Source organism: Canis lupus, chromosome 17, assembly GCF_011100685.1.
Source record: "Canis lupus familiaris isolate Mischka breed German Shepherd chromosome 17, alternate assembly UU_Cfam_GSD_1.0, whole genome shotgun sequence".
NCBI lineage: Eukaryota > Metazoa > Chordata > Mammalia > Carnivora > Canidae > Canis > Canis lupus.
The window spans coordinates 38,981,187-39,001,684 of NC_049238.1; the positions used below are offsets into that span (position 1 = coordinate 38,981,187).

Genomic DNA, 20,498 nt, shown 5'->3' on the forward strand with positions numbered 1-20,498 from the left:
TTCCTATGCAATCCTTCCTGTTTGATAGTTTACTGAGTCATATCTACACGATGAAAATCCAATTCAAAGGATGCTTCCAATACTAACTTAAGTAACAAACTACTACTAAAAAAAACTTATTATTCTTAAGTAACAAACTACTACTAAAAAAAAAATTATTCTTATGAATAATAAAAAAAAAAACAACTGGAATGCTAGCAGATGGACTTTAAAATGAGTAACAAATTCAGATTTGATGAGGTACTCTACAACCATCAAAAATTATCACACTATAAACTATTAAGCAACATAAAGATTGTGTAATAGAACATGAAATGCAGAAAAAAGAAAAATAAAAAATTGCACATGCCCTACTATGAAAGGGAAATATACATGAGAAGAAATGAAAGGAAATATGGGAAAATAAAGCCTATTGCTGTGTGAAGTAACAGGACTACAGAGGTCTTCCATCTCTACCTCCCCGAAAAGCAATTTTCCACACATTCTGACATGCTCTATCTCCATTGTAATTTTTTTTAGTTAGCCATTTCTTCCTTACCGTAAGCATTATACATCTTCGGACCGAGATCTGGCCTCACGAAGTAGTTTGGCAGCCTGGAGGCCAAGTTTAGTTTGCCATCTCTCCTTGTGTACTCAGGTAATGGGATATTGGCCATCAGATCATCAAACCTAGGAGAACCAAGCATTTACAAAATAAGCTTGCCTTAGATCTAATCCATCACTGTCTGATCTGTTCTGTTCCTTACCCAAAAGAATAAATACATCTGTGCTTATAAAGATGGAGACAGCTTTCCTTGAATAATGTTTAAGATTAGAATTATAGGAGTTATAAACAAAGATGTCTTCTTTCTCTCATACAGCACACATCTTTATCAAAATGACCTGAAATACTTCAGACAAAAGATTTGAGCAGTAACTTCCTGATAAGAAGTGACACTCAGGAATGTATTATTCATTTGTTCTAAGGATCTTTTCCAAATTTCAAGCTCAAATCAGGAAAATGGATCTACCAACTCATTTGTCTTACTAATGCAGTATCATTACACTGAACCCTGAAATGTCCAATCCCAGTATTGCCTCTAAGTCAGAGACTGCACACCTCATCTGGCCTTTTCTCTCGCAGAGCATTAACAGTGGAAATGTGTGAAGCTTCATTAGTTCAGCCAGATCTCAAAATCAATCACTTCTTTCTCTCATTTAAAACACATACCTCCAAAGACTATAGTCTACAAATAAGATAGCACCTGTAACACTACTCCATATTTCATCTTTTCCTTTTGAAAACTCTTTTCTCACCACCTTAAAAAGAATTTTAAGGACAGAATCATTCCTCCCCCCACCAATTAATCATACCTAGAAGGCATCATATCTCTAAAATCCTCTCCTGGTGGCCAGTCCTTAAGTTTCAACACCATTGGTTCTTTTTCATTTTTCAAGCGGTCTGAAAGGTAACCAGAATTACTGAATTGTTACTGTTCACAGCTCAGAAACAGACCAAAATATAATGGCATTTTATGCTTCATAATGCAAATAAAATTTTTCTTTGCAGAATCTTCATAACCCATACATTTAGTACACAAATATTATTTTTAATATTCCCCTCCTGCCAATCACCAACTATTTTATTTCTACACTGCCAAGAAACCCATTCATACCTGGATAGCACAGGGATACCAAAATAAAAATTACCAACTGATCTTTTCTAGATGCTTATTAAACTGGTTTTCATTCTTTGAGATTTCAGCCACCCCCTTTTGCCCATTACACATGGTTGGTGTTCTGACAGTTGTCCATCTCAGATCCAGTATCTTCCTCTAATACAGTGTTCTGAAAGAAGTGAGCAGCTCCTAACTGATAAACAGCAATGCACTTTAATAATCAGAGGCCTCAGATGTGTAGTAGACTAGATTTTCTGAGGCTACCATGACTTGTTTTGCTCAGAGAGACTGAAACTACCTAATGTTCTATCCAGGGAGGAGGGCCAGTAGTGCCACGTGGTTTAGTCAGAACTATTACCCAGGTAATGGCAAGGAACCAAGAACCAAGGAGCTCTAATGAAAAAAGATGTTGATAATTATGATCAAGAGCAATAACCACTATTATTTCATTTCTTGCTGTGTTCCATTCTCTGCTAAGTGTCTTAACCATTTAATCCTTACAACTTAACCCAACAACTCCATGAGACTAACCACCATTTAATATTCCCATTTGGGAATGAGGAAACTGACAGACACACTCAAGGTCATCCAGCTACTAAGGGGCAGAATTGGAACTGGAATCCAGGTTTAACTTCAGACCTTGTACTCTTGAGGACTAACATCTGTATGTTTTGTAGTCAACTAAGTACTGTCCCATAACCTAGTTTACATAAGTGCATTCTCCAGAAAGAAACAAAGAAAAAACAGGGTACAGTGTATGTTCAGAATACCAGCAGTATGTCTGCGTGGGTGGTGTGCTGGGGGTGTGTGCAGCAGAATCATCAGTATAGAACAGGAAAGCTATAGTTGACTTAGAGCTGTTTTCACCATCTGCCAGCATGAAGGAGTTTGAGTCCCAGAAAAATTAAGTTACCATGCTCGTATACACAAGGACATATCAAAAGACAGGATTTGAACTCAGGCCTAACTGGAAAGCTTCAGAAAACTTCTTGCCCAGACACAGTTTTTAGGGTCCACTTCAGCTGAATAGCACTGCCTTGCTAGGTCATGTCTTTCCTGGGGCCCCAGTCTCTAAAGACTGAGGGAGGTAGGGGGACAAAGGCCCTGACATTTCCCACCTCAGCCCAATCTGAGACAATGAAGGGCAATCCTCATCTCAGAAACCTCTGGCAAGACTGGCCAAGGCTTTGCAGCATCTGCACTGCAGCTGACTCCTCGTCCTGAGCAGTCTCATTTCCTCCTTCCATTTTACAGACGCTGGTCCCTAAGTAGCCAGGTTCGGTCTGAAACTCCATCTCAGCTTCTACTTGTGGAAAACCCCATCATGCCTTTTATTAAAGACTCAGCTCTTAACTTTGCTGTAAATATAAAGCTTGTTGAAAGTAGGAGCTATAATCTGTAAATGTGGGTAAAAAGAATAAGGAAGCAATAGATTAAAATGTGTGTGTCTAAAGAAATGAGAGTGATGAATGAGTGAACTTGAATGACTTCGAGTCTGAAGAATGAACTGGCCAAACCCTCCAGCAGAGATGGGGGCCTGATGATGGGTATCTGTGCTAATGGGACTCCCCCGGACCCAGCATGAACTTGACATTCCTGGAAGCAGTTTATACTGACTGGCCGATACACAGAGGGGGCAGCCTCAGCATTAGACACACAAACCTCCTTAATGCCTCAGTGGCTCGCAGCAAAGATGCAGTAGGTAGGACCAGGATACCCAGTGTTAAATAAATTCACATTCCCTGACATCTTCAGGTCTACCTATCTTGTTAAACAGTAATTAAAATTTTTTAAAGTAAAAAGGATGTATAAAGGTAAGACACGCATAAAATCACCAGCTTTGGAGTCACAAACCCCAGTTTTGTGCTGCCCTTCCCACTGGGCTCAAGTGGAAGCAGAGAATTTCTGTCACAGGACAGACATGAAGCTACCTGAAGAACAGATGATGAAAACCTCACCTCTCTATGGAACTGCAAAGTAAATATGCCTCAGTTCGATAGCATAAACTTTTAAAAATGAAGGTGAAAAAGAAGGCACAAATTTTAAACTCCAGGATCATGGACAATGCTGTTGTTGCCATTGAAGGGCTTCAGACTCCTGCTATTGTTGTGCCCTCCTTTCACATCCTCATTCCCCTAAAAGATCTTTAAATACATACTTGGAACATCTTCAAATCCATCCCAGAAGTCTCCTACTGTGGCTCCTGTGATGATTTCATTGGTCCTACAGTTAACTAGGTCGACTTCTTGATTCCCAAACTCTTTCCTGAAGGATTCAGGTTTCCAAAGGTCAGTGTTCAATTTATGATGCACTCCTGACACCATCACTGGCTAAAAGAAGAGAATGAAGGCTTTAGTTTGAACTCCCCCAGCTCTGTCCCCAAACCAGTGATAGCCCCTTTACAAACAGCTACTTGTCTGGTTTTCTGTGGCTGGTCCTCAATGTCAGATCCTGAAATGACAGCAGTGTCCTGAGCTCCCACAACATTTCTTATCTTCACATACTCCTTTTTTTAAAAATTCATTCATTCATTCATTGAGACACACAGAGAAAGACAGAGAAACAGGCAGAGGGTGAAGCAGGCTCCCCAGAGGGAGCCTGATGCGGAATTCAATCCCAGGACCTCAGGATCACAACCTGAGCCAAAAGCAGATGCTCCACCACTGAGCCACCCAGGTGCCCTACTCTTTACGTACTCCTTGTTCTTTTAACTGCATTAGTAAGCTTCTAGAAGCCAGGATCACATCTTCTGACTCAGATGCCATTCCTCACAGAATACCACCACTAAGGTGCAGGACTGGGCAGGGAATGTAAAGGAAAGACAAAGGTGGTGGGAGTGTCCTGTCTAAAAAGGGTGCTGCCACTGGTCTCCAGCCTACTGCTGCCAGGCAGTAACTTGGACCTCAGATGCCAAGACAAGCCAGAAATCCCAATCTTTATGGGAAACAGCCTAACTAAAATATTGGTGAGTTCAGTATTTTTAAACACTGAGGAACGCAAACAAAACACGGCTGGTGTATCATATTTAGTCTGTCGTCATCATCATCATGAACAAATCTTAGTTAGTATACAGAGCTGAAAAGAAATGTAAGAACTTTTTTTTGGTTAAATATGTACATTTCTCTATTTGGTAATTCTCCAAGCCCTGGCCTTGTCCAAGAGCACAATGTTCCTTTAGTGAGGATCCATTTGGCCCACAAGAGAAGCCAAAGACCCAGAATACAACAAACAAAACGGGAAAGCAGAGGAGCAGGTCTACAAACCCATGCATCTCTCAAACCATCAACACAACCTAATATCCAACAATGCAGAACCCTGGGGGACTATACACCAATTCCAAGAGAGCACAGGCTCTGGCCTACCTAAAACTGCCTTCAGCATCAGGGTTTTAGTTCAAGGAAGAGGGAGACATGATTTTGATTTGGTCCATTTGCCAAACCCCATCAGCCTCTCTCAGTCTCTCACTCCTGTTGAGGTGGGTCACCCAAGAATCACTGAGCCAAGAGCATTCATCAAAACCCAAAGATGACTGGTTTAGAAGCAAGCAAAACCTCACTGAAAGAGTGCTTGGGAATATCTGTTGTAAAAAATAAGATTCACAGCTATAGTGCCCCAATTATATTTGGCCTAAACAATAAAGTACAAAAACAGCAGACAAAGTATGTACCACTTACAATGGAAGGGTGGGGGTGGGGTGGGATTGTCAGAAGCCTGCCAAAAGATCTGAGGAAGGGGATCTGAATTGGGCTGGAGAAGCAGAGGCCACACTTACCTGTCCTTGTTTCCAGCACTCCCTAAACACATTCCAGTTGCTCTTGTTGTTGGGATCCTGGAGGCACAGCAAGCGATTATCACAGAGCCAGTAATGAGGAGTGTCAAAGCCCAGAATGCTGGGCTTAATGGTCAGTCCTTGAGGCCTCTTAGATAAATCAGAGGAAGTCTTATTTTGCACCAAAGAGGCAAAGATGTCATCAAGGATTTTTGGTGTATTCTTCAGTCCATTTTCTGTCTGAATTTGAGAAAGAACACAAGTGTTAAATATGTCATTCCCTACCATCAAAAAACTCATTTCTATAATGGTAGGATGAGAATCACATATCCAAAAGAATCCAAATCGGGATCCTAAGACAAATAGGTTAAGTCCCTTTCCCTCACTTGACATTACAACTCACAGAAATAGGTACAGAAAAAAGTTTAACAGGAGAAAATGGCCCAGCTTGGTACTATAACCCTGTGAAGCCCACCTGCCAATGAAACCTGTACCCATGAAAGAAAGCCTAAGATTCTTATCTTCTTTCTACTATCTGTTTCAATTTCTCTAGTCTCTTCCTGTTCTATTTTTACGAGGCGGAATACAAACAAGAAAACAAATTTATACCTTTCCTGTAGAGGAATTCAAGAGATTTCGGAGGAAACCAGAATTGTTGTTGCTTACAGGTGTTAAAATTGTGCTGTTAAAGGTGTGGAGGACTGTGCTGGATTTGCTCAAAGGAGGGAGGGGTGGAAGGCATTTGATTTCATTCTTTAGAATTGGCATTGTTGGTTGTTTTTCTAGAAACAAAACCAAAAACATCCAGATGGAAAGATGGAAAAGCATTCCGAAAGGCAAATCCCTTACTTACCGTCTGTTAATAGAATTATCTTGGAACTTCATTTTCCTTTACTTTAGAACCAAAAAACTTAAGAGGATAGATACTAATGAAATCATCAATTTAGACAAGGATTTTCAACTGGTATTAAAACAATAAATATCCAACATTCAAGGTGATGTTACATTAAAGGTTTTTTTTGTTGTTGTTTTTAATGTTTTTTTTTTTCTTTCCAGTATAGCTGACACACAACCTTCCTTTATAGTTTCAGGTGTACAACATCGTGATTCAACTTCTCCATATGTTATGGTCTGCTCACTACACGTGCAGGTTCCATCTGTCCCCATACTGACACTTAAAGTATCACTGACTGGACTTGCCGTGTTGTGCTTTTATTCCCATGTCTTCCTCATTCCATACCTTAAAGCCTAGATCTCCCCTCCCTATCACCCATCCCTCCACGTCCCACCTGGGCAATTACAGGTCTGATTCCACTTTTTATTATTTGTTTCTTTCTTTTAGATCCCACAGATGAGTGAAATCATATGATCCAAATGATATTTTTTAAACTTACATTTTCTATTTGTTTGGTACACAAAATACAACTTATTTTTGTAAATTAACATTGTAACTAGCAACCTTGATATATTTTTATTAAATATACTTTTAGATTTTTCACATCTATAATCAGATCGTCTAAAATATCAGCTTTATCGCTTTCTTTCCAATCTTAGTATCTTTTTGTTTGTTTGCCTTACTTCAACAGCCAGGACTTCTAGTACAATGTTAACAAAACAGTGATGACAGGTATCCTTTTATTCCTGAACAGAGGTAAACTGTTAAAAAATATTCAACCAATTAAAAACAAAATCAGTCATTATGATGTTTGTCAGTTTTATTGTAGAAATCCATTATTGTTCCTAATTAAAGGGTTATTTTTAAATCATGAATTTAAATTTCAGTACTTTTTGTGTCTTGCTACATGACTTTTCTCCTACATTTTCAATATTAAACTATACCGCATTTCTTAAGCCCTGCTTTGGTCATGCCATAGAATTCCTTTATTTAGAGTGCTGAATTCTGTTGAATAAAATTTTGTTTAGGATCTTTGCAGGAAAGAAATCAACCTGCAATTTTTCTTTCTTATAACATAACTAAAAAAGCAGAATCACATAAACTCTAATCTAACTACCTGACTCCAAAGCCCATATTCTTCATACTGTCATCAAGCACCCTAACAACATAGAAGAGAAAAATAAAACTGAAGCCAAAACATTGCAATTAGACAAAACAAGAATGACAAATAGGGTAAGGACAGTAATGTGGAAATCATTTATTAAAACACACAAGTCTCAGCCTACTCCTTTCTTGCCAAACACAATCTCAACCTACAGTTCTACTGTCAGAAGTTCTCCGTTTTGGGGCTGTATGTTTGTTTTTGGTTTTGTTTTTTTTTAATGTAGGCTCCACACCCAGCATGGAGTCCAACACGGAGCCTGAACTTTTCAAAACTTTGAGATCAAAAACTGAGCTGAAGCCAAGAGTTGGATGCTTAACCAAATGAAACACCCAAATGCAGCCCCCTTGGGACTGCATTTTAAAAATATTTGCATTTCTGTCAGGTCTTGCTGGTGACTACAGGGAACCACCACTTTCCATTCCACACACTTCTAATCACACTGTTCTGACAGCAACTGAGGTTGCCAATCCCCTCATGGATTAAAGTTCTCAGGAACCCACAGGAAAGCAGGAAACCCTCACCTTTGTTTTCCTTGTTGACATTCCCGCTGGTTAGGTCTGCCAGCCAGTTTAAGGGAGATGTACTGGCTGGACAGGCAGGCTTCATGCTGCTGGCTGGCTTGGAAGCAGCCTCCCCAGCCACAGGCACTGGCTCCAACACCAAAGGATTCTGCTGGAACACAGCACCAAGGCTAGGTTTTTCTCCAGCAAAAGAAGTCTGTGTTGAGTACAAAAGGAGAATTTTTCACAAGCTGAAACATTGTATTTCCTTTCTCTTACCTTCTCTCCTAACAGCTTCACCAGTAAGAGATAAATACTCCAAACAGTACCACCTAATAGCTCTGGACTGTTATCACCACAGCTGCATTAATCTTATAATAATAGAGCAGAACTATATAAGGTAGAAGATATTTTCTTTTTTTTTTTAAGCTTCTAAGTATTACTGGTGAAAATAAAAGACATGTTAAGAATTTAAATACAGCAAGTTATCCCTCCCTCTTAACCAATCATTTCCTGCTCATGCCTATTGCTATCACTCCACCTACCATGCTACTTTAAAATGACCAGTTTTAAAATGACCAGCCGGGCAGCCCCGGTGGCGCAGCGGCTTGGCGCTGCCTGCAGCCCGGGGCGTGATCCTGGAGACCCTGGATCGAGTCCCATGTCGGGCTCTCTGCATGGAGCCTGCTTCTCCCTCTGCCTGTGTCTCTGCCTCTCATTCTCTCTCTGTGTCTCTATAAATAAATAAATAAAATCTTTAATAAAAAAATAAAAAAATAAAAAATAAAATAAATGACCAGCCCAGGTGGCTCAGCGGTTTAGCGCCACCTTCAGACCAGGGCCTGATCCTGGAGACCAGGGATCGAGTCCCACATCAGGCTCCCTGCATGGAGCCTGCTTCTCCCTCTGTCTGTGTCTCTGCCCCACCCCCTTTCTGTCTCTCATGAATAAATAAATAAAATCTTTAAAAAGTAAAAATAAAAAATAAGAAATAAAATGACCAGTTTGTGCCCATCTCCCCTGTGAACTCATAGTACCCTGAGTAAACACTCACAACGTTTGCAGAATGAATGAGTGAGTGAGTGAGGCAGGGTAGGAAAGGTACTGCTGTGATTTCAGAAGGAAATGAGATGCAGAGACAAAAATGCTCTTTTGTTTTAGCACAGCATACTAGGCTTTAAAATGAGATAAACAGCTCTTAAAAGTACTCAAACATTTTAAAAAAACCACACAGAGCACACCACTTATTTTTCTGTTACTTAAAAACTGCCTTCACTCAGCTGATGAGTTTATACAAACAAAAAATGGAAAAAGTCAAATTCCTACTGTGGTCCCAGCCTTTTATGTATGATGGATTTCTGTGATACTCAACTCTCAGTATTGTTTATTATTCCTGTTATTTATGTTTTTTATTTTTATTATTTTTTAAAGATTTTATTTATTCATGAGAGAGACAGAGAGAGAGAGACAGAGACAGAGACATAGGCAGAGGGAGAAGAGGGCTCCATGCAGGGAGCCTGATGCGGGACTCGATCCTGAGACTCCGGGATCACGCTCTGGGCTGAAAGCAGGTGCTTAACCGCTGAGCCACCCAGGCTACCCTATTTATGTTTTTTAAAGTAGGCTCCACACCTAGCGTGGAGTCCAATGTACGGCTGGAATCCACAATCCTGAAACACCGAGCTGAGATCAAGAGTCAGATGCTTAAGACTGAGCCACCCAGGAGCCTCAACTGCTCTGTTATTGATGAGAAAGTGGAAGCATATGTGAATCAGCTGATATGAACCTATGCTATGCAACTAGAAAGTGGCGGAAAAAGAATTCAAATTCAGTTCTGAATCTAAAGAGCACACTTCTACTGTTTGACATCACAGCTTTATGAAAATGTGAAATTCTAATTATCAAATACAATGTGGGAGAAGAATATACTGGGGTGAAGGGGAAGCAGGGAGAGGGGAATAGATGTGATGGTGGAGGTGAAGGGGATGCTACCAGGGAAGAGGCACCATGGAAATGTATATTTTTTATGGTGAGTGATGGGTATATAAAGGTTCATTTCAATATTCTTTCCTTTAACTCTTCAAATATATATTATATAGGTAATATACACTCAGTAATTTTAGTTTTTAAAAGATTTATTTATTCATGAGAGACAGAGAGAGAGAGGCAGAGACATAGGCAGAAGGAGAAGCAGGCCCCTCACAGGAGCCCGATGTGGGACTCGATCCCAGATCCTGGGATCACGACCTGAGCTGAAGGCAGCTGCCCAACCGCTGAACCACCCAGGCATCCCTACACTCATAATTTTAAAAGATTGTCTTAACTCTGTAAAACATGAAAAGTTTTTTTTTAAGCCCACATAAAACTCAACAGCAACTCATTAAGTAAACTACAATAGAAGACATTTTTGCTTTTTCAAGGAACAAAAATTAAAATCTACTATAAAGAGACTACAGATGAGGTCCACAAAAATGTGAAAAGTGAGAATAGGTCCATGAAGTGTTACCTGAAATGTAGGAGTTGTCTCTTTCCACTGACCATGTCTCCATGTTCCTTTCAAATATACTACAGAAATCCTTGGGTTATTTGAAAAGACAGACAACAATCTCAAAGATGGTGAATCTAGCATAAATAGTAATACCTGTTTTACATCTTCCTTTGAGGCTGGCTTTGAAAAGAGTTTGAATTGCCTGTTAGAACAGGGACAATTTGCTTTTATTCCCCATTTTGCTCTCACAGAATGAACAATGTCTCCAACATCATAGAGGGCTAAAAAAAAAAAAAAGGGCAGAAACAAGCATCTTAACAAGAGGATTAGGTACTTTCAACCTCAACATTACAAAGTAGAAACTGGTATTTCCAACAGGATTACTTTTTTTTTTTTTTTTTTTTTTTTTAAAGCAACATGGTGCTTTGGATCTCTTTTTTTCATCCTAGGTATGCCTTCTTCTGCAATGCATTATTTTCCTTCCTTCCACAAAAGTATTAATAAGATCTTAATTAAAAAGTTTTGGGGGTATTATTTAATACATCTTTGGACAATTTATGGTACATACTAAGTTAGAAAGTAATTACACTATATAAAGTAAAATTAAACCATCAGCCCCTATGAGCTAACCAAAACAAGGGGGAAAGAAAATAATTGTATCACATGAAATACCTTTCCCAGGAATGATCTGTGTAGGCATTAGGTTCTCTGGCTCATGTATCTGACTCTTCACACATCTTAGCCATGAGAAAGTCTTGTAGGCAGCACCTACAAATAAATAATTTATAGTAACTGCTCCTCATAGACCCTGGCCCCATGCTTAAGAAATCCATCAACCACAAATCAATAAAGGCTTAAGTTTGTAAGGGGGGCTTGGAAGAGAATCAAGTTCTTACCTTGTTGGCAATTCTTCCTCTTCATCCGGTAGCAATCCACACAAACTCCAAACCCACACCTAGGGCACACCCAGTGCAGGTTGAAGATGGTGGTGTCACATACATCACACATTTCCCGAACACCTTTGACAGCTCGCTTCCAAGCAACCTGTCCTACAAAAATCAATAAATCACTTAGTCTTGGGGAAGAGAGGTTTTCTGAAATAAAGTATGAAAGGGCAGAGAAACTGATATCATTTCCCCCCTCTTATTGGAGTTCCCATCAACTCTGGTTAGCCTTTAAAGACTATCTCAAGTGTTCCCCCAACTCCTTCACCCTCCATCATGAAGCTTTCCTGGATTCCTTCAGCACTCTCATCAACTTGTATTTGTACTTCGGACTTGGGCTTCTTCACACTGTATGCTGTCAGGCGTGGTTCTACCACTCCCCAGGAGATTAAACACTGTACAAGCAGCATCCCTGCTTGGGCTGTACCTTGTCCCCCACCCACTCTGCATAGTGCTGGTACGTACTAAGTACTGCTGAGTAAATCGATGAAAAAAAGCAGCAGTGATTACAGGAGTTGTAGTTTAGACACAGGTATTATACAGCAGTAGTTCTTTCACCTTTTGGATCATGAGCCCCTTTCAGAATCTAAAGACAGTGTGGACCATGATTTCTCCAAAGGAAAAAAAATTACTCAGATATACAAAGTCCATATAGATTGGTACGTTAGTCACACAGGCCCTGAATCTACTCACACAGCCTATGAAAAACTCTAAGGGGTTAGGGAACCTGGAGGGAGCAGCGTATTAACTTAATAGTACAGTTGGTTCTTTCATGGGCCAGAGTCAGAAACTTGATTTTTTAAGTGTCAGTAGTGACGTAGGCATCCAGGACTGACACTAGCCAAATAACCAACCAGTTGAAGCATAATCCAAGATTCTACAAACTAGTGTCTTCTGTGGCAGTGGCCAAGCCCTGAAAACTAGTTGGAGGGGTCTTCCAGGACTGGGCAGGACATCATACCCTTCCCCCAAGTATGGAAGAGTGCCAAATCAGGTTATAAGAAAGTTTCAAGGAGTATGTGACATTTTCTTGGGTCACAGAAAAGCTCAATGTTAATCAGAAATTTCTTTTCTGTCTCTCTCCCCTGAACAAGACTGGATCAATACTGTCACATTCTTGTTTTATGGAAAATATCTTTTTTCTTAATCCAGTCTGTGGTTTCTTCACTCCTTCTTCCAAGTGACCAAAATACGAATGATCAACTTCAGTTTTTTACCAAATTAATCCAACTGCTAAGTGAACTGCCATTTCACTGTAATGTAATAGCTCAGTACATAATACAGAGAGCTTTAGGCATTTTGCAAATGAAGTTTTATGAACTTCTCCTTGGTCACTTGGATTGACTATTTGAGACTATTCTTAGATCTTTTAGCCACCCATCTAACGATAATTTGTCATTGAAAAGACAGGATAAACATATAAAGATTGATACCTGATTCCTAATCTCAGGATCAGAGGGTAACCTCTCTAGAAACACCTTATGGTGGCATTTGTCAGTATCACTCACAGTGAGTTCCTCTCTTCAACTGACCAGCTTGTCACAGGAGAGAGAAGAACAGAATAAAAAAGGCAAGGAGGAAAGGTTAATCCTATTTAAATCTTCAAGGACAGAGTTTCTTAGTTATACTCTTTTTTTTTTTTTTTTTAAGATTTTATTTATTTATTTATGAGACACAGAGAGAGAGGCAGAGACACAGGCAGAGGGAGAAGCAGGCCCCATACAGGAAGCCCGATGTGGGACTCGATCCCAGGACTCCAGGATCACGCCCTGGGCTGAAGGCAGGCACCAAACTGCTGAGCCACCCAGGGATCCCCCTTAGTTATACTCCTAAAAGACAACTATCTGTACTTTTTTCTGTATGCTATTCAGATGACTTCCCTTGAGCAAAGAAACAAACATCAGTTGCTTGTAACAAGTCCTGCTAATTCAGGATGAAACTACTAATATATTCCAAAGAAGTGTTTCTATATTCCAGTCATTTATATACCTACCTACTAGATGAGTTACTTAAGAATTTTTCTTTAACCTCACTACTTTTACTTAAATGTATATAATTAGGAAACTCCTTATCTCTACTGAATACAGAAACCAGTGTCACTCATCCTAAATAGAAGACTATAAAAAAAAAAAAAAACAACTTCAGTAAGATCCTTGATTTTTAAGAGTCTCTGCTACTCCAACAGAATGGAGTGATTCTACAGCTACTCTCTACTTAGTACAACTCTGGCTGTGCCCCAAGAGTTCACGATCCCATTCTCCTTCTAGCTCTGAATTCCTGCTCCTCAGAATGCCTCAGTTTCCATTCCTTGGACTTGGAAATTTAACACTATTCATACTTATCCAAAAAATTACCTTTGTGAAGCTAGTTTCAATTAGTTTCTGGTACCTACAACAAAAATTCTTAAGACTGGTTATGTGTGCATGCTAATTGAAACATATTTATTAGTTATGCAAAGTCTGAAAAGATATCTGGAGAAATGAAAGGCTTTACTTTTAAGTTTCAACCATTTGGGAAAGATACAATGATGGAAGGAAGCATGAGACTTTAAAAATAGCTGCTCCTGTGTGCCTCTGGCTGGCATTTCACTTCTACAAAGGCATAAAAAACAGAGGTATGCTGTTCTCCTGGACATCATACCTTGAGATGTTATGAGGGAGGTCTGGTTCTCCTGTGTCACCCACACTGATCCGTGGTTTACTATGCTGCCGCATCAGTGTGAGAGTACTCTCAGAGAATAGAAGATACTGGCACTCACCCAGCTGGAACCTCCAAGTATCCTGTTAAAACCCTGACTCTAACAATCCTTTTCATCTGAGTGTATTCTCATTCTCATACCTGGGACCCAGCCCTCCAGATTCTTGATTCAGTTGGTCTAGAACACAGCCTGTCCATTTTTATTTTCTTGAAATGCGTTCCTGATTAGGAACCTTTGTCTTAAAATAACCCAACCTGAGGCCTCAACCCCTTTTGATGAGCCCACACTGCTGATAAAGGCTGCCCAAATTACACCACCACCTCATCTTCACCTTTCCACTCCTTTAGTACTTGTCCCAAAATAAACCCCACAGACAGGTGACTGACTCTGATGAAACCAACAGGCAGTTATAAAACGGAAAACACAACCTCATTATACCAAAGTCTTCCAAACTTCTGGGTGAAAATGAAACCCATGCAATTAGAACTTAGGTGTCATTTAGGAACAAAATCAAGTTGGACTCAAAAATCCTACCCCCTAAGAGATGCTCTTACTGTGTGGCTCAATAGTTGACATAGCTTCCTTTTCAGAAATCACCATTTGACAGAAGTGGTCTCCAATGTTGGCCAGGATATACTTTGCAGTGTCCAAATCGGTCCCCACAACGTTTTTAGTTAAAGGCAACCATAAGCCAATTGCTTCACTGTCATACTTGTTTGGTGTTAAGAAGCCTTCTACCCGCAACACACCATGTTTGTTGAACTGTAACCTAGAGGAAGTGGAAGAAAAGTGTCACACACACACACACAAAATTGATTTATATCTTATAGTTACTATTTAAAAGAACAAATTCCTTCCTAGTTTTCTATAATCTCCATGGCTAATTACAGCCAATTGTTAGTTGGCAATGTCAGCGGGAAGATTTAAAAAATTTAAAAATTTCCAAATTTTCCCTTAGAAGATATGGGGAGGGAGGCAGGGAGAGGTGCTTTACACTTCAACCAAGATCTAATCATACTGCCTCCAGGGGCAGCTGTTGAACCTTTCAGACTTGAGACTTAACAGCAAGGACAATCACAGAAGAAAATGGAAAACGAACAGAAGGTGGTAAGATAAGCTGATCAGATTTGAATACAACCACTCCTTCTAGAATAATGCTCAGCAAAGGAAGGCTAACCCTAAACAGTCACTGAAGCCATGACCATGTAGATCCATGAGGAACTGAGGTTCCATATGAATCCTAGCTGCAAATTACTGTGTAAGCTTCTGGAATGAGAGGCAGTGTTAAGACAGACCTAACTACTTAAGGTGGAGCAAAAAGGCAGAATACTTCTCAGGATTCTCTTTCAATATCTTTGGCATCTGTTTTCCCTAAGCTATGTATTAGTTTCGAATTTTTAAAAAATTCATTCAAAATGCCATTATATGTCAATCTAGTCGAAGATACAGAAGTAGGCATAAAATACACAGTGAAATAGGATATGACAGATCTCATAACAATCATTGAATTTTAGAGGAGGAAGTACTGACTATGAGCATTGTGGGGCTAATATTAAGACTTCATGGTAGAGGCAGTGATTATGACTGGCCTTACAAAAAAAAGTAGACATTTGCTAAGAGAAAGCATGTCAAGGAAACAGTATTTCATACAAAAGAAAGAAAAATACAGGGATCTTGATTTCTCCATTGGTCACTGCCCGCTACCAATTCTTTGAGCCCATGAGACACACCTAAAGTTGTATTTTAAAAAAAACATTTGTCCAGAAGAGTGTAGAATGAACTGGAAGGACACTGGAGTTGCTTAACACATGCAAATTTATTTCAAGCAGCCAAAAGGAGAGATGCAAATTTTTAACTGATACCCCAAATTAGGGATAGTCTTAATACTAAAAAATGAATTTGAAAGCTATTTCAAAGGGGAAGATGGCAAATAGGATTTGGCAACTGGACTTTAGTACTGAGACCCAAATCTTCCTATTTTATCTACAAGACAATTTTTTTTTAAAGAATTTATTTACTATTTGAGAGGGAGAACAAGCAGGGGGAGCAAGAGGCAGGAAGAGAGGCAGGCTCCTCACTGAGCACAGAGCCCAATGTGGGGCTCAATTCCAGGATCTTGGGATCATGACCTGAGCCAAAGGCAGATGCTTAACCAACTGAGCCACCAGGTGCCCTTCTACAGAATTTAATGAGAAACAAGGAGAAGGCTAAGGACAGCCTTAATCCTCTCGCTAAACACCGGGACGGTGGGGGGAGAGCTCTATTCCTTAAATTAAGACACTCTTTTTACCAAAGTAGTGAATTTGTTCTAGTTTCCACAAGACTGGTTTCTACTTTGCAACATTAAGCAAAGGCATTTTCCTTTTCAATGAGATAAAAAATGAGAAAACAGCTGTCATAAAATCAGTGATTTCAAGATAGTTACAAAATAGTGGTTTAAAAAAAGCCCCAGTAATATTTAAAAGAAAAAATTAAGTATCTCTTCCTTCAAAGGCCTCTGCAACTTACACCAAAATCAAACAATCTCTCCCCTCCAGTCCACTTACACCTTCAGAGCACAGGAACCATAATGAAATCAAGTGTGTAATAGGAATGTATAGATCTGTAAAAAGCATAACACTTTGTACTCTCTTCAACTTATGTCAGAACCCAAAACATATGCATCTTAACACACTTACCTGTGTAAAAAATTCTCCAGAGAGGAAACAGAACTAATCCTTATTAAGAACTTATTCTGGGCCATGTGGTATTGACAATATGTTAATATACAAGTATGCTAACATTCTAGCAGTTATCACAGTTCTAAATAGTAGACACATACTTCATCACAGTGCTTTTGCAATTTATTCAGAACAAATGGGTCAAACTACCATCTAAAAACCTCTAGAGTGCATTAAAATAAGCCTGATTCTGAAAGTTACTAAAACAGAGATAATCAATGACCTAAAATACCTGTGCATTTAATTCAGTTTTTTTAATTTAGATTTTTTTAAAATTTATTTATTCATGAGAGACACACAGAGAGAGGCAGACATAAGCAGAGGGAGAAGCAGGCTCCATGCAGGGAGCCCTGATGTGGGACTCAGTCCTGGGATCCAGGATCACGCCCTGAGCCGAAGGCAGGTGCTAAACCGCTGAGCCACCCAAGTGTCCCTAATTCAGTTCTTCAGCACTCTTTAATCTTGATAAAATTAAAGGGGAGGAGATAAATAGGAAGATATTCAAGTCAGCACTTCTGTTCATAATTAGAACCAGTTGAGCCTGAAAGTATCTACATTTCTGAGAAAGTGAATCATACCTAAAAAGTTAACCTATACCCAAAACAACATTGCTCATTTATCAAAAAGGTGACAACAACATTAAGAAGGTCTTTTTCTTCACTAAGAATAAAAGAATTTAGAGAAAATTAATTTGACTTAAAAAATACAACATAAAAATGAAAGTATTTGCCTATAAAATTAGAAAAGATTTTTTAAGAAGATATGTCTCTTCCTGTTAGCAAAAGTACACAGAGATAGGAATGCTTAAACACCGCCAGAGGGCCTGGACACAGGTGCAACCTTCCTCTAGTGCAATTTGGCAGAACATATGTATCAAAGCCTTAAACACACACTGCTTTTGACCCAGTAATGCCACTTCCAGTAATCCTTCCAAAATAAAGAAGGAGAGATAGGGACAAGGAGATGATCATTTCCGTATTATTTTTAGTGACAAAAAAACCCCCACAAAATAATCTCAACACCAATAAAAGAAATTGGTTAAGTGAATTTTTAAATTCTGTTAGAGGAGTTCCTGCTTAGTTATTCAAAGTTTTTGCAGAAAAAAGGTAACATGACCCAGTAGGTCCTACTGTGTACTGGGAAGGCAAGATTCAAAGCAGTATATACAATATACCCAAGTAGGTATGCTTGAATGTATTTTAGGACCATACAAACACTAAAATGCACTGCAAAGTTAACAGTGGTTATTTGGAGTGGTTTTTAGAAATTTCAGCATTTTTCTATAATGTTTGTTAGTTTTAGGAAGAGAAGTTGGTATGTGTAGGCTCCTCTACTTTAAAAACAAATTGAAAGGGAGACCAAGAAGGAAATAACATGGGATAAGATCTAGATGCTCAAAGCTAGAGATTAAACAGTCTTCACTCTCTGTAGTTCTAGATTTACTGCTGATAGAAGAGGGAAGGGAAAATAAGTATGCTATTGGGCCCAGATTAACTCAGATAATCTGAGCTTTTTCCCCAAATGCCTTTACCTCCTGAAGTGAAAGAAACGACAAAACACAGGTGAGTCTTTCTGCTGCTCCTTATCTTTGCGGAGGCTGTCCAAGCGACACTCCCGGCACTTGGGCAGCTGTGCAACAATGTTCACACAGGAGTCATCTTGTACAAAGGCCTCACCACTCTGCTGCAGCTTCTTGAGTTTGGCTGGGTCTGTCAAAACCGACTTCCGAGAGGGGGCTAGGAAAGCAGAAGATTAAAGAAATGAGACCTGAAATTTTTAAGTCACCTCAACATTTGACTGAATTCTATTCCAAAGACCAGTTTTCCCAAAAGGAGAACTCCTTAAATACTGCCTTAAATACTGGTTCAACTGTAATTTCTAAAACTGGCTTAACATAAAACAACTATCAGAATAATTGGAAAGCTTTACTCACTTTATAAAATAATTCTCATTTGGTAAATCCATTTGGCAAGACAACTTAAACCTCTAAATTCACCAACTTGACTCATAATTCCAAGGTAGTGTACACTTCCATTCACAGCCCTTGATAAAAATATTCCAGGAAGACACTTCCAAATCAGATACTTAAACTCACTGCAACATTAGCAATGCACAGAGATAGGTTTACCTCAACAAAGATCTGTATGCAAGTTAATTCTGCTACTTTTCAAAGGCTGGTTTAAGTGTGTTTTCTAGAGTACTCTGCAAAAGCTAACCATTCTAAATATAGTAACAACCAAAGAGGTTTCCCACACAGGCCCCTGGGTCTATAAAATAAGTGCTATCTCCTAAATGCTTCCAAGAGGATATTTCTTTAATTTACTTCACACATATGTTCCATTCAGGATGAAAAGCAGTGACTAAAGACAGGATTATGATTTTAAGTAAACACATGTTTTAACTTTTAACTTGTAATGGGCAGGAGAACTTAAATGTTAACACAGTTTCTAAAGAAAAGGTGGATAAAGTAAAGATTTGACAGGAAAGAGTGATCTTTGCATCAGTTACATCAACTCAACACAGAAATGAATCTATTTATAAGTCTTCAAGAGACTTGAGAGGACTATTTCATATGAAGCCAAGAGAAAAGACCTTCCCTCGGGGTCCAAGGGTGCAAGGATGTATATTCTTTGGCAAACAAACAGAAACAAAACCCAGGAAATAACTTTTGGGGAACCATTTGAGAGACAGCTAGGAGAGGTTAGTAGTTGTGGAGGAAAGTGGAAGATATCAAAGCAAAGAAGGCTTTAAATAAAATAAGCATCTTTAATAATGACCTCATCAGTATTCTAATCTTCTCTTTTAAAACAGAGCCAGAGCATACTGTAAAATGCTAAATGGATGCTGTCAGGCCATGAGCCCCTAAGCATTGTTATTCTGTTATAGTGAAAAAGAAAGTACAGCAAGAAAGGACAGAAAATAAAGAGATCAGTAGTTCAAGAATGGAATTTTAATCACTTAATACTGAAAAAACATCACCCTTTAGGTTGGACCAGGTTTTCACCGACCATGGGCAAACAGTCCAAAGGTTATCTGTTCTGCTCTCACATACAAGAGGAAATAGGTAGAAATAAGCAAGCTGAACTATCTAAAGCTAGCTCTTCAGTGAGGAGAGCAATAGTTGACCCAATCAATGATTCTCACAACTTGGAGTACAGCCAAGGGAAAAAAAAGCAATGCCAACTTCTGAGGAGTCACACATCTACCTAAAAGAAAAAAAACGCAGCTGTTCTTCGACTTAGTCTGCTTTTGTTTTCTAGTCCCTAACTGGAGAAGGTCACAGGGGACAGAATAGCTTCCAGTCGAATCTTTCCATACCTACAAGCAGTACCAGTGGACACAGTAGAGAAACCCTGATCACACTCACTCCTCAACCATGCTATTTACTGTGCTCCTCGTAAATAACATGCACCGGGATATTTAACTAGGTTTTTAATTTCTCTAAAAATTACTTTAACTGGTGCATAGTTGTACAACATATTAAGTAAGACAAAGAGAGACTCCGTAACTCATTTATATGTCTAAATGTGCTTATCGATGTAGAATTTTTACTATTTCTTTACATAGTATTAAAGTAATTTGCCTCAAAAACTAGCTGAATGTAAGGCCTGATGACTCAAAAAGAACAAAAAATAGAACAGAAATATGGTTATGAATATTC

General features: G+C 39.1%; 1 protein-coding gene across 1 annotated transcript in view; it reads right to left on the minus strand.

Moving 5' to 3' along the window:
• KDM3A (lysine demethylase 3A) overlaps positions 1–20,498 on the minus strand; it is a 56,090-nt gene that overhangs the window by 9,289 nt on the left and 26,303 nt on the right. Inside the window, exons 11-21 of the mRNA XM_038561530.1 lie at positions 18,369–18,573; positions 14,672–14,886; positions 11,372–11,524; positions 11,148–11,243; positions 10,629–10,756; positions 8,009–8,204; positions 6,037–6,209; positions 5,431–5,667; positions 3,817–3,988; positions 1,354–1,441; positions 539–669 (exon numbers count right to left, since the gene is read on the minus strand). Coding sequence (XP_038417458.1) covers positions 539–669; positions 1,354–1,441; positions 3,817–3,988; positions 5,431–5,667; positions 6,037–6,209; positions 8,009–8,204; positions 10,629–10,756; positions 11,148–11,243; positions 11,372–11,524; positions 14,672–14,886; positions 18,369–18,573 — 1,794 coding nt within the window. The remainder of the gene's footprint in view (positions 1–538; positions 670–1,353; positions 1,442–3,816; positions 3,989–5,430; positions 5,668–6,036; positions 6,210–8,008; positions 8,205–10,628; positions 10,757–11,147; positions 11,244–11,371; positions 11,525–14,671; positions 14,887–18,368; positions 18,574–20,498) is intronic.